The 10,551-nt window shown below is 42.9% G+C and overlaps 3 protein-coding genes across 4 annotated transcripts; 2 read left to right on the forward strand and 1 right to left on the reverse strand.

The window, feature by feature from the left end:
* Nucleotides 1-508: 508 nt before the first annotated feature.
* On the reverse strand, nt 509-1,869 carry LOC127310135 (protein ALP1-like). Its single transcript, XM_051340835.1, has 3 exons — nt 1,797-1,869; nt 897-1,107; nt 509-821 (listed from the first exon to the last, which is right to left on the reverse strand). Exons 1-3 carry the CDS (start codon nt 1,867-1,869, stop codon nt 509-511), a joined length of 597 nt encoding a protein of 198 aa, XP_051196795.1.
* A 3,318-nt stretch (nt 1,870-5,187) lies between these two features.
* LOC127306616 (uncharacterized) lies at nt 5,188-8,005 on the forward strand. 2 transcript variants are annotated; one of them, XM_051337280.2, is made up of 2 exons: nt 5,188-5,369; nt 7,499-8,005. In XM_051337280.2, the coding sequence occupies exon 2, from the start codon at nt 7,517-7,519 to the stop codon at nt 7,796-7,798; it is 282 nt and encodes a 93-aa protein (XP_051193240.1). In that variant the 5' UTR covers nt 5,188-5,369; nt 7,499-7,516; the 3' UTR covers nt 7,799-8,005. The 2 variants fall into 2 exon arrangements, with proteins under 2 accessions (XP_051193240.1, XP_051193242.1); XM_051337282.2 differs by lacking the exon at nt 5,188-5,369 and adding an exon at nt 6,112-6,300.
* An 843-nt stretch (nt 8,006-8,848) lies between these two features.
* Nucleotides 8,849-9,646, forward strand: LOC139832586 (uncharacterized). Its single transcript, XM_071822373.1, has one exon. It carries the CDS (start codon nt 8,849-8,851, stop codon nt 9,644-9,646), a length of 798 nt encoding a protein of 265 aa, XP_071678474.1.
* Nucleotides 9,647-10,551: the final 905 nt, after the last annotated feature.

Raw genomic sequence — 10,551 nt, forward strand, 5'->3', positions numbered from 1 at the left:
TCGGAACGAACAACGGGCCAGAATTGACATGCTGTTTGGAAGCACATGCTGCATGGTTTGGGCCAAAAAGAGGCATTTGTTTGTTTGATTGCAGCCAACCTCAAATGCCAATGAAGATAAAACTACAGATGTTTGGTACCATTCAGCCAAGCGTAAGGTTACATCTTCTCTACAACGGATGACATTATCATACTATCACCTCCCATCACACAGAAAGTTCATTAGTTTCTCACTTACAAAGCTAGTAGTTCACCAATTCAGCCCTAGCTACTACGAATGGTAGTTCATAACGACATTCCCTAGCTACTACGAATGGCAGTTTATCATCACAGAGGAGTTCAACAACGGGGGATCGCAGGGTAGTTCAACATACGGGGAGCAAAGAGGTGTTCGAGAAAGAGGGGATCAAAGGGAGGTTGTTCTTTTTCACTTCTTCACTTCAGGCTCACATGGTTGTCTGGCCTCTGGCTTCAAACATTACTTTTGCCTACTGGAGCCTCTTCTCCTTTCAGGCTTCATTGTCGCCTACCTCCATGCCATGGCCGCTCTCAACTTCATCAAATGCGACAGCATCTTGGAAGAATTTATCCTCGCCCCAACCTACGATGTAGTTGTGAAGAATGCAGCAAGCAAGGACCAGCTTCACTTGAGTGTCAAAAGTGTGGAACGGTTTATGGTCAATGACCTTGAACATGTTCTTCAATGCAGCAAAGGCCCTCTCAATGGTGACTCTAAGCCTTGAGTGTCTCGGATTGAACAACTCTTTCGCATTCCGAGGTCGGTTCCTTGCAGTAAACTCGTTGAGGCGGTATCTTCTTTTTCTGAAGGGAGGTAGAATACCACGCCGATATACATATCCAACATCTCGAAGGTAGAACTTACCTTCAGGGATTTACAGCCCATCAGGCCTTGACAAGCTGTCGGACATGATGCTTGCATCATGAGCTGAACCCTCCCAGTCAGCAAGCATGTATGTGAACCTCAGATCAAAATCTACAGTTCCTAGAACGTTTTGGCTGGTGTAGTGCTTCCTCCCACGGAATGTTACAAACATTGCTCTCGGTACCTTGGCAGTCACATGAGTACCATCAATAGTCTCAATGCAATCTTGTCAAACAATGAGCACACCGTCATGTTTGTGACAGTACCACACATTTGATAAGTAGAACGAACATGATTTTGTACTCACCTTAAAATACGGGAACCACCTGTAGCTGTTCTTGATCTTGGGTGTGTGTTGTTTGATGGTGGATTGATCGTTTCACCTCTGAGCTCTTCAGCTGCATACAATACCTGTTGGAAGTACCGAGAGATTGTCTCCATGGATCGCCTGAATGTGTTATGGATCACTATGAACCTCTGGTTATGACCCACGACATAAAGAAACATTGTGACTCGTTCTTGACAGAGGTGTGGATGCTATCAACTAGCAGTCCTCTCTCCCTGAACATTTTCACAAGTGCATAGAAAGGGGCTCTTCTCATCCGAATCATTTGACAAGACTCTACATCGGTGCAGTTGTAGATGCAATTTAGGTTGGAATCCTCTCTTGATCATGTTGTAACATAGGACCATAAATGAAAAGACAAAAAAACAACACGCATGACAGCTCTCTTGGGCACCATCAGGATACAGGTTTGAATGGCAATGATGAGTGACGCGGTGTGATGCACAAGCTGTAGCTGGTGTTGGTCTACTCAAACAAGATCTAAGCATTACGAACGGTCTTATCGAATCCAACTAGTTCTACCAACATGAATCTAACACTAGAGTGGAGTAGAGGAGTTTCCACTTACCTCTATCATGGCAGACAACGGAGACGGCCGGAAGTCGGAGAAGATGTGCAGAGGCTCTGCCGCGGGTGGACATGACGACCCTGGTACGGTGCCATAGACCGAAGGGAGGAGCTCCTCGTACAGAGCATAGCCAGGGTCAGATGGCCGTAGCCGCCACCGGTGCCAAAATTGGGGAAAGAGAAATATCAGGAGGGGGCTAATGGAGAGGGTAACCGAAGAGGGTCTTCTCCCGCCATGCCACGGCCGAGCGCTCGCGTGATCGGCGTGTCGATTTTCGTCGCACCCGGGCCTCTCCCTAGAAAAACGGCCAAACTTGTGTTCCTCCTGGGCCTGTCACAAAGGTGCTTTAAGATCCGTGATGTGCAAGAACGTGGACACGAGAGCTGGCATCCACACGAGCCAAACAATGTGCCCCACATGCGAGCCAAGAGGTCTCCAGGCTACGAAACAAGCGAAAAACTTCAAATGGAGGCCAGCTACATGTAGCCCTTTATTTTTCAAAAATTCGGAATCGTAGTTTTAAGTTTTAAAAAAATCTGAAAAAAAATCCTGGTTGTAAACAATGATGAAATCTACAAACGTGCAAAATTTTAATGTGAAATTCTTTGTATTGTAGACTATATATACAAAAATGACAAAATCTGACAGGTTTTGTATTTTTGAAATGTGCACTATTAACTATTTTCAGATCCACACATTTGTCATTTTTGTGTAGCCTAAAGTACTGAGAATTTGACATTGAGATTTTGCATTTTTGTAGATTTCACATCTAGAATTTTTTTTCATAATTTTTTGAATCTTAAAAATATGATTTCTGATTTTTTGAAAATAAAGAGCTACATGTAGCTCGGCCTCCTTTTATCCACTCTCACCAAACAAGCCCTTAGAAAATCTAATGCTTTTTAACAAGTTTTTTTTAGAGCTCTTTCTAACAAGTTGCCTCAGTTGGTAAATGCCATTTTATATTCGCACGGTGTTCACTGGTTGTGAGACTAAGCCCTTTGCCTAATATCAGTACGATCTTGTCATGTTTGGAGTGCACAGATACTATCCCGATTTAGAGTTTTCATTGCATAAATTCACAGATGAAATTACTTCTCTCCGTCTCCGTGGTGTCTCTTATTCACGGGAAATGAAGTACTTCAATGAAGATTTAGAGTTTTCCTGCAGAAATTTACAAATGAAATTACTTCTCTCATGTGTCTCTTATTCATGGGAAATGAAGTAATTCAATGAAATAGAGTGATCCCTAGGTGGCTAGATTTTTGTCCCCTCTACCGGCACCTCCACCGGCCCTTCCCGCCTCCGATGGCCTTGCATGCCTGGAGGTACGGCGGACCCTGACCTCTCTATGGCAAAAGTGTTTTTGTTTCTTGTTTTAGGTTTTCTATGTGTCTTCTTTAGAATGGTGAGACGTTGGCGACATCTCGAAGTCAGAATAAGGTACTCTTTCCCCTATCCTCACTCCAGTGATGCACTTAGCACTAGCGGATAGCGTGTGGGGTCGTGTGTCCGGTTAATCTCATGTGGGATCCGGTTGGTTTTTTTTGTTTTGTTGTTGTGGTTTGAGATCAGTCTCTTTCGATCTACGGTTATCATCATTACCGATGGTTGATGCTTTGGTGTGTTGGTCCTTTAGGGTCTTAGCACTATGACTGCCCGCTTGTCTACTACAATAAGTTATGACAGGCTTTGTCCACTACGGTGATACAGTGTTGAGGACGGCAACGCGTTTCAACAATTTTTTATATTTTTTTATTACTTTTAGAGCTCTTTAGACTACTATTGATGATTATTAATAGATTTGTGGATTTTTTAAAGTTGCCACTGCTAGCTAATTATGCAGGAGAGTAAGTTGTTGGCCCTTTTCCCACTCATATGTTGGTTATAGAGCAAAATATAATATGCAATGTTTTTTTTCACATAATGGCACAATAAAATGAGTAGATTTTGCCACTTGTCTAGTTTGTAATCTTCTCGAGTCTTTGTTCATTATTTTGTAAATACTTGATAAATTTATAAAAAAAAATACAATTGTCAATCCACACAATGTGCATGTATACAACAGCAAAAAGAATGGTTAATGAATCAGAATTGAGCACACCTATCACTACCTAGTTTAATATTCCAGTCTCACCACAGGTGACCGTCAACATTGTTCTTGCGGACACCATTTCAGCTAGAATCTTCATCCTTTGCTATAGTACTAATTATTCATGAGTTTCTATCGTCCAACTTGGTTAACTTACATTAAAAAATATTTGTCATGTGGAATTTATTATATAATTACAAAACAAAACGAACAAATTAGAACTCGAATTACCAACAAACTATAAATAATTTATAAAGAAGTTTCTGTTTTGTACGGAAATTATTCTTTGGAACCACATATATTGCAATGGTATATACTAGTTGATCAATCTTCTTTTTTATTATTCAGTTTCAAAAATCATGCCCATGCTCCAGAAGGGAGTAACGATGCAACAATACAACTTTCATTAAACAAAATAAATATAATAGCCATCTGATAGGTCCTTTCACCACAAATGTGATTTTTCCTACATATGCATGTGTATCAAGTGGAGCTCTAATCACTTCTTTATATTATCGTAGTTTAAAATATGAGAACAAATGGAACATAAACTCCGCGTATTTATATCTACGGCTGAAATGTTATGGTGCGGGGTTTTAAGATATTCCGACCACTATCACACATAAGTATTATTTAGTGTTCTAGTGTATAAATTGTGGATATTTTGTTCTTCTTTTGTGTGGATAAGTATAATGTTTGGTCCTAAGATCTTGTCACAGAAAACATGAAGGTAGAGACGCTTCAAAATATGGATCCAAGGAAGTACTTTATTTTTCGTGTACTTTTTTTATCATGAGTGTACATCTCAATTCTATGTTTTTTTATTCCTAGGTTTTGAAAATGCCCCAAGCTAGCAGCCCAGCCCAGGTCGTGACAACAGGTCCATGTCAACCCAGAGCAGCATCCAACAGTCCATCGACACGTGGCAAGCATGACGATGACGATGCTTCCAGACTACTCCTACAACCTACGAGGCGACCATGCAACGCACGCAACTGACTCAGCTGTCTCTCGCCTCGGTGCGACCAGCCTCGAAACCCACGTACGGACACGAACTGCTCACCGGCCATCCACACTCCGCCCGAGGTCCGACAAGATCTGGCCCCACATGCCATAGACCCATCGTGCGCGCGCACCGGTGCCTCGCGGTATTCTTTTTCAAATTAAGAATGTTAAAACTCGCAATCAGCTCGCCGATTCCTATCCGATAAAGACAGCGAGAGCGCCGGGCGGCGCAAAGGTCGGTCCACGGACCGGAGCCGATTCCGAGCCGTCCATCGCGGGACGTGCGGACAGCGTGAGCTTGGGCCGGGTCCGGCAGGGGATTCGCCGCCCGCGAGATACCCGGCTGCTATATTGGAGAAAACGTCAACGAGTGTGTTCGGTCTTGGACTATTGCTTTGCCAGAGCCAGCGACGATCTCTCTTCTTCTTCGTCTTCGGGTGTCCCCTCCGTCCTCCCAAAGGTCTCCTCTCGTCCCGGTGAGTTCCCCGAATCCCACTCCCAACCTCAGTGTTCTCGGTCTCTTTGATCTGTGCTTGTTTGATCCGTGTCGCGGTTTCGATCAATTTAACCGTGGGTCTGTACGGCGCTCATCTTAGGAAGTTAAGATTCCCCCCGCTGGTTCTTGGCTGGGCAGGCGCCCTGGGTTCTTTCCTGGCCTGGTCGGTGCGTTGAATCCTGAGAAGCCTTGCATCGGTTTGGAATCCCCGCAGGGGAGGGCGTGGACGGATTAGCAATCTCCGCTCGTTTCCTGCCTCTCTAGGAGCAAACCGATGGAGTTATTACAAGCTGCTTATGGATGTTGAGCTTTATTAGAAATATCGGTATGGTCTGCACCTTGAAAACTGTGGAACCGATGTGGTCTAGAGGATACTTGGATTCTGTTGGAGTTGTGGTCTGGAGCATGCTTGGCGTGATTCCGTTTAGAATGTTACTATAAGTTTCAGTTGTGGTCTAGAGGATACTTGGAATGATTCTGTTTAGAATGTTAAGCGTGAATCTCGTGGTATCTTTTCTAGCTGTGCAGAAACCTATTGTTAGACAGTTAGGCTATGCTATTGGTCCAAGATTAGGTGGACAGATCGGCCGGGTGCCCAAACCTCTGCTATTATTGGCTTTGTTCGTTGAATGGTTGGTGTTGAGACGCGGAATTGCCTGAATTTTGCCGATTAAGTAAATCAAATAAAGCATGATCTGTTGGTGCTTATAAATTAAGCTAGGCAAACCTCCCCACCTTCCTGCTTGTGCAAAGAACCAAACTCTATCTTCGTTAGAGTTCCATCAAAGGAACTAACGAGGCTAGAGGTTGGTTCTTCTAGCAAGGTTAAGGACTCATATATATATAGTCAAAAGATAGATATTTTGTGACATTTATTGTCCCTTATACCACATCCCCAAACTTTTTTCCAGGTTCGTTTGTTCGTAAGTCTCTAGCACTGTCGGACGAGGTCTGTTCATTTGATAAATCTGACATGATGAATGTTTCATTTTCAACCTGTTGCTCGGGTGGATTATTTGAAACCCCGGACTCTCTGGAACCGTTTTGTCTTTCAAGTGTTCCCAAAAATGTGAGAGACAAATCTCAGATGTAGGGTATGTAATCATGGAATAGCATGCAAAAATCCTCAAAATATGACTTTGTCTCCTGTGCAGTAGTGCCGCGATAGGTATATTGCGGGTTTTTTTACAGAACACTGATGGGCGTGTCTTTAGAAGATTGAATCTTTGCATACTTCCATTCTGTAGCATGTCCTATGTTCATTTTTTTTATGATACTTTTATTTTTTCAGATACTCCAAAAAAAATCATCATAAAAAACGCGTAGAGGTTCAGAGATGTGGTCTGTCTTTCAAGGTTTACAAAAAACTGAGACAATTCATCAGAGTGGGGAATGCTAGAAATTAAGAACCGATAAGATTTTATTAACCAATATAACTAATTCTGTTCTATACAAAAAAACAGAAGAGATGATGAATTTCTCGTCATTTTGAACCGTACACAAATATTCTTACTTCCTTTATGAATTTTCGCATGTTTTTGTTTCAAGCAGTACCTAAAGACATGTTTTTCTAATTTTCGAAAGCTCAAAGATGCAAAAAAAAAAACTACTCTTTCGATCCATAGTAAGTGTTGAGGGTTTAATGCAAAATAGCTCAAATTTGAGCTAAACCCTGGGAACCTTTTATGGATCGGAGGGAGTATTTAAAACTAATCTAAGGTTCAAGACATCAAGTTAAGCGGTATTTCGAAGTTCACAGTTTCATAGTTTAGAATTTATAAAGTCGGATCAAGTACCATAGTACTATGAACTTTCAATTTTTTAGTGTTTGTTGTCGCTCAGTGGCAAACTAATCAGCACAACTACATGCAGATTTAGGTGTTCGTTTTCCATTTTTTGCTTCTTTTACACATTATGATAGATACCCACTAAGTTTAGTGAGTCTGCTCTGTTTTCTTGTTAATCCCACTAAGTAAAATAAAGTGATGAATCTACCATTGTTTGTCCGTATTCTCGTTCCTATCGTGTTCTCTATGTGTTATCTTCTTGATGTTGCAACTTTCCAGAATTCTAACCTCTGGCGTCCCCACTTTTATAATTGAAATGCAGCATTCCGTACTTCGGTTGATGGCCTCACCGGCAGCTTCAGCGGCGGAAACAGAGTTCACTCAGGAAACTGCTCGCCAGTCTCTGATCGCGATCTCCCAGTCCCTTCCTGAGGCAGGTTCACTCCGAAGCACCAACGTCAAGCCACCGAGCACCCCTGTGGCAAACGGGTATCAGGATGCTGGGGCGGCGAACTGCAGATCAAAGCTGATGTCAATCTCTGACCTTTCCTCTCCTGATGCTCTACCCACGCCGTGCCCTCCCAAGAATATTGCAACCAACTGTATGATGGCTGACGCCTAACTCTGCGTATGTGGACATGTGTTGGGCGTGGTGTATCAGTGTTTCTATTTTCTTGCTGTGACGTCCTTTAGCCTTTTGTTGGCTTGGTTTGGGGTGGAAAGGAAGTGTTTGGGCACGTGTGTTTAAACTGAAACTTTATGGAAAGAAAACAGACAGTTGTACAGTTGGCTCTGTTATGCTAAGTAAGGAATTAGTTGCTGGAAACAAGTTTGTGCTTCCTGCAGTTGTACAGTACAATTTGTTTTTGTTCCATAGCTTGACTCCAAGACTTTAATGTGTTATATTAAGGGATAAGACTTGTTTCAAATGATTCCTTGCCCTTTGTTTTGGACGAAAAGGCAGTAGGAGCTGCTTTTCATTGATTGTAGAAGAGTTGTACAGAGTACAGGAACAAGGAGAAAAAAGAAAAGCAATCTGGACTACAACAACAGCTATTTCAGTTCAGAACGAATTTCAATAATTTTCCTTGCCCTTCAAGAGTGACAAGCACAAGTTTTGAATTAAATTCGGCATAATTTTCAATAGCATGTACTTCCTCTGGTCGGTTTTAATCGACACTAAGTCTAGCTAGCTACCTTCTAGCTGTATCCAGTGTCCAATGTCAATTATATCTGATCGGAGATAGTACATTTTAATAATTTGGACCATTTATTTTTTTATTTTTTGAGTATAAGCCTTTCGGCTAGCTTTATTGATTCTCAAACACTGCTACACCAATCCTTCCACTAGCCATGTGCAGAATGTGGTTTCAAATTTTAATTTTAGAGCTCTTGGAGGTGGTCGGGGTGGTAGTGCCCAAGTGTACAGGAGGAGGGAGACTCCCAAAGCATCTCTGGACTTTACTTTTCCAGTTATCAAAGGCCCGAATGATATAATCATGTTCGAGGAGGATCCTGAGGGGTCAAAAAGAAATGCATTAGTCAATTCTCCAAGTAAAATTGCGGGGGTTTCTGTCCCGGCAAAATGAGCTAAGGGCACTGGAGAAGACGAAGAGCATCAATCTGATTCTGAATCTTTGGCGGAGGCTGAGAACCAGCCCCGCCGGGACCAATGAATTGTGTTAGTGCGAACTGCAGGGGGCTGGGGAACCACCCTGCAGTTCGAGAGCTTCGTGGTTTCGTGAAGCAATTGGATCCCACTCTACTCTTTGTAATGGAGACAAAAATTTCTGCGGAAAGAGTTGAGAAGTTAAAAAGCACTTTCGGTTTCTCTGGGGTGTTTGCAGTGGATAGTGATGGCCTTAGTGGCGGTGTTGGACTGTTCTGGTCATCAGCAGTGACAGTTGATATTAAGAGCTATAACTTACATCATATTGATGCAGTAATTCAGTGCAAGGATGGGTCTGTTCCTCCATGGCGTTTCACAGGAATTTATGGTGAACCTCGCAGAGAGAATAGACATCTAACTTGGACTCTGATAAGGAGGTTACACCAGCTCCAAAATCTCCCGTGGTTGTGTAGTGGTGATATCAATGAAACGCTATACAGCACGGAACATTTCAGTGAGCATGATAGAGATGAGTGGCAGATGAGAGCTTTCAGAGAAGTGACTGAAGACTGTGGTCTGATTGATCTTGGTTTCTCTGGTTTGCCTTATACTTGGGACAATAGACAAGAGGGCAGTGCTAATGTTAAGGCAAGGATTGATCGAGCTTTCGGTAATGATGGCCTTCTGAATCTATTTCAGGTTGTTAAAGTTAAACATATTAGTGTTGTTCACTCTGATCACTGTATGATTCATACAGAGTTAAAGAAACATATCAGTCATCGTCCCTTGGGGAGGAGAGCTTTCAAATATGAGAATGTTTGGCAAACCCATGGTGATTATGACAAAGTAGTTGTGGATTGATACGTCTCCAACGTATCGATAATTTCTTATGTTCCATGCTTGTTTTATGATGATACACACATGTTTTATACATACTTTATGTCATATTTATGCATTTTCCGGCACTAACCTATTAACAAGATGCCGAAGAGCCAGTTGCTGTTTTCTGCTGTTTTTGGTTTCAGAAATCGTAGTAAGGAAATATTCTCGGAATTGGACGAAATCAACGCCCAGAATCTTATTTTTCCACGAAGCTTCCATAAGTCCGAAAGGGAACGAAGTGGGGCGACGAGGCGGCCACACAACAGGGCGGCGCGGCCCAGCCCCTGGCCGCGTGGCCCTGGTGTGTGGGCCCCTCGCGTCGCCCCTAAACCTACCTCTCCGACTATAAGAAGCCTTCGTCGATAATAACTCCAGTACCGAGAGCCACGATACAGAAAACCTTCCAGAGACGCCGCCGCCGCCAATCCCATCTCGGGGGATTCAGGAGATCGCCTCCGGCACCCTGCCGGAGAGGGGAATCATCTCCCGGAGGACTCTTCATCGCCATGATCGCCTCCGGAGTGATGTGTGAGTAGTTCACCCCTGGACTATGGGTCCATAGCAGTAACTAGATGGTCGTCTTCTCCTAATTGTGCTATCATTGTTGGATCTTGTGAGCTGCCTAACATGATCAAGATCATCTATTTGTAATACTACATGTTGCGTTTGTTGGGATCCGATGAATATGGAATACTATGCTATGTTGATTATCAATCTATCATCTATGTGTTGTTTATGATCTTGCATGCTCTCCGTTATTAGTAGAGGCTCTGGCCAAGTCGTTACTTGTAACTCCAAGAGGGAGTATTTATGCTAGATAGTGGGTTCATGCCTCCATTAAATCTGGGACAGTGACAGAAAGTTCTAAGGTTGTGGATATGTTG

This window comes from Lolium perenne, chromosome 6 (genome assembly GCF_019359855.2).
Source record: "Lolium perenne isolate Kyuss_39 chromosome 6, Kyuss_2.0, whole genome shotgun sequence".
Classification (NCBI taxonomy): Eukaryota; Viridiplantae; Streptophyta; class Magnoliopsida; order Poales; family Poaceae; genus Lolium; species Lolium perenne.

What these genes read in the sequence shown, in the direction of transcription:
- LOC127310135 (XM_051340835.1), bottom strand. Translation starts at nt 1,869, where the DNA reads ATGTCCACCCGCGGCAGAGCCTCTGCACATCTTCTCCGACTTCCGGCC. An exon ending in CGTTGTCTGCCATGATAGAG is followed by an intron (nt 1,108 to 1,796) that starts GTAAGTGGAAAC and finishes TTGTTTGACAAG; the next exon opens with ATTGCATTGAGACTATTGAT. An exon ending in TTGTCAAGGCCTGATGGGCT is followed by an intron (nt 822 to 896) that starts GTAAATCCCTGA and finishes ACCTCCCTTCAG; the next exon opens with AAAAAGAAGATACCGCCTCA.
- LOC127306616 (XM_051337280.2), top strand. Translation starts at nt 7,517, where the DNA reads ATGGCCTCACCGGCAGCTTCAGCGGCGGAAACAGAGTTCACTCAGGAA.
- LOC139832586 (XM_071822373.1), top strand. Translation starts at nt 8,849, where the DNA reads ATGAATTGTGTTAGTGCGAACTGCAGGGGGCTGGGGAACCACCCTGCA.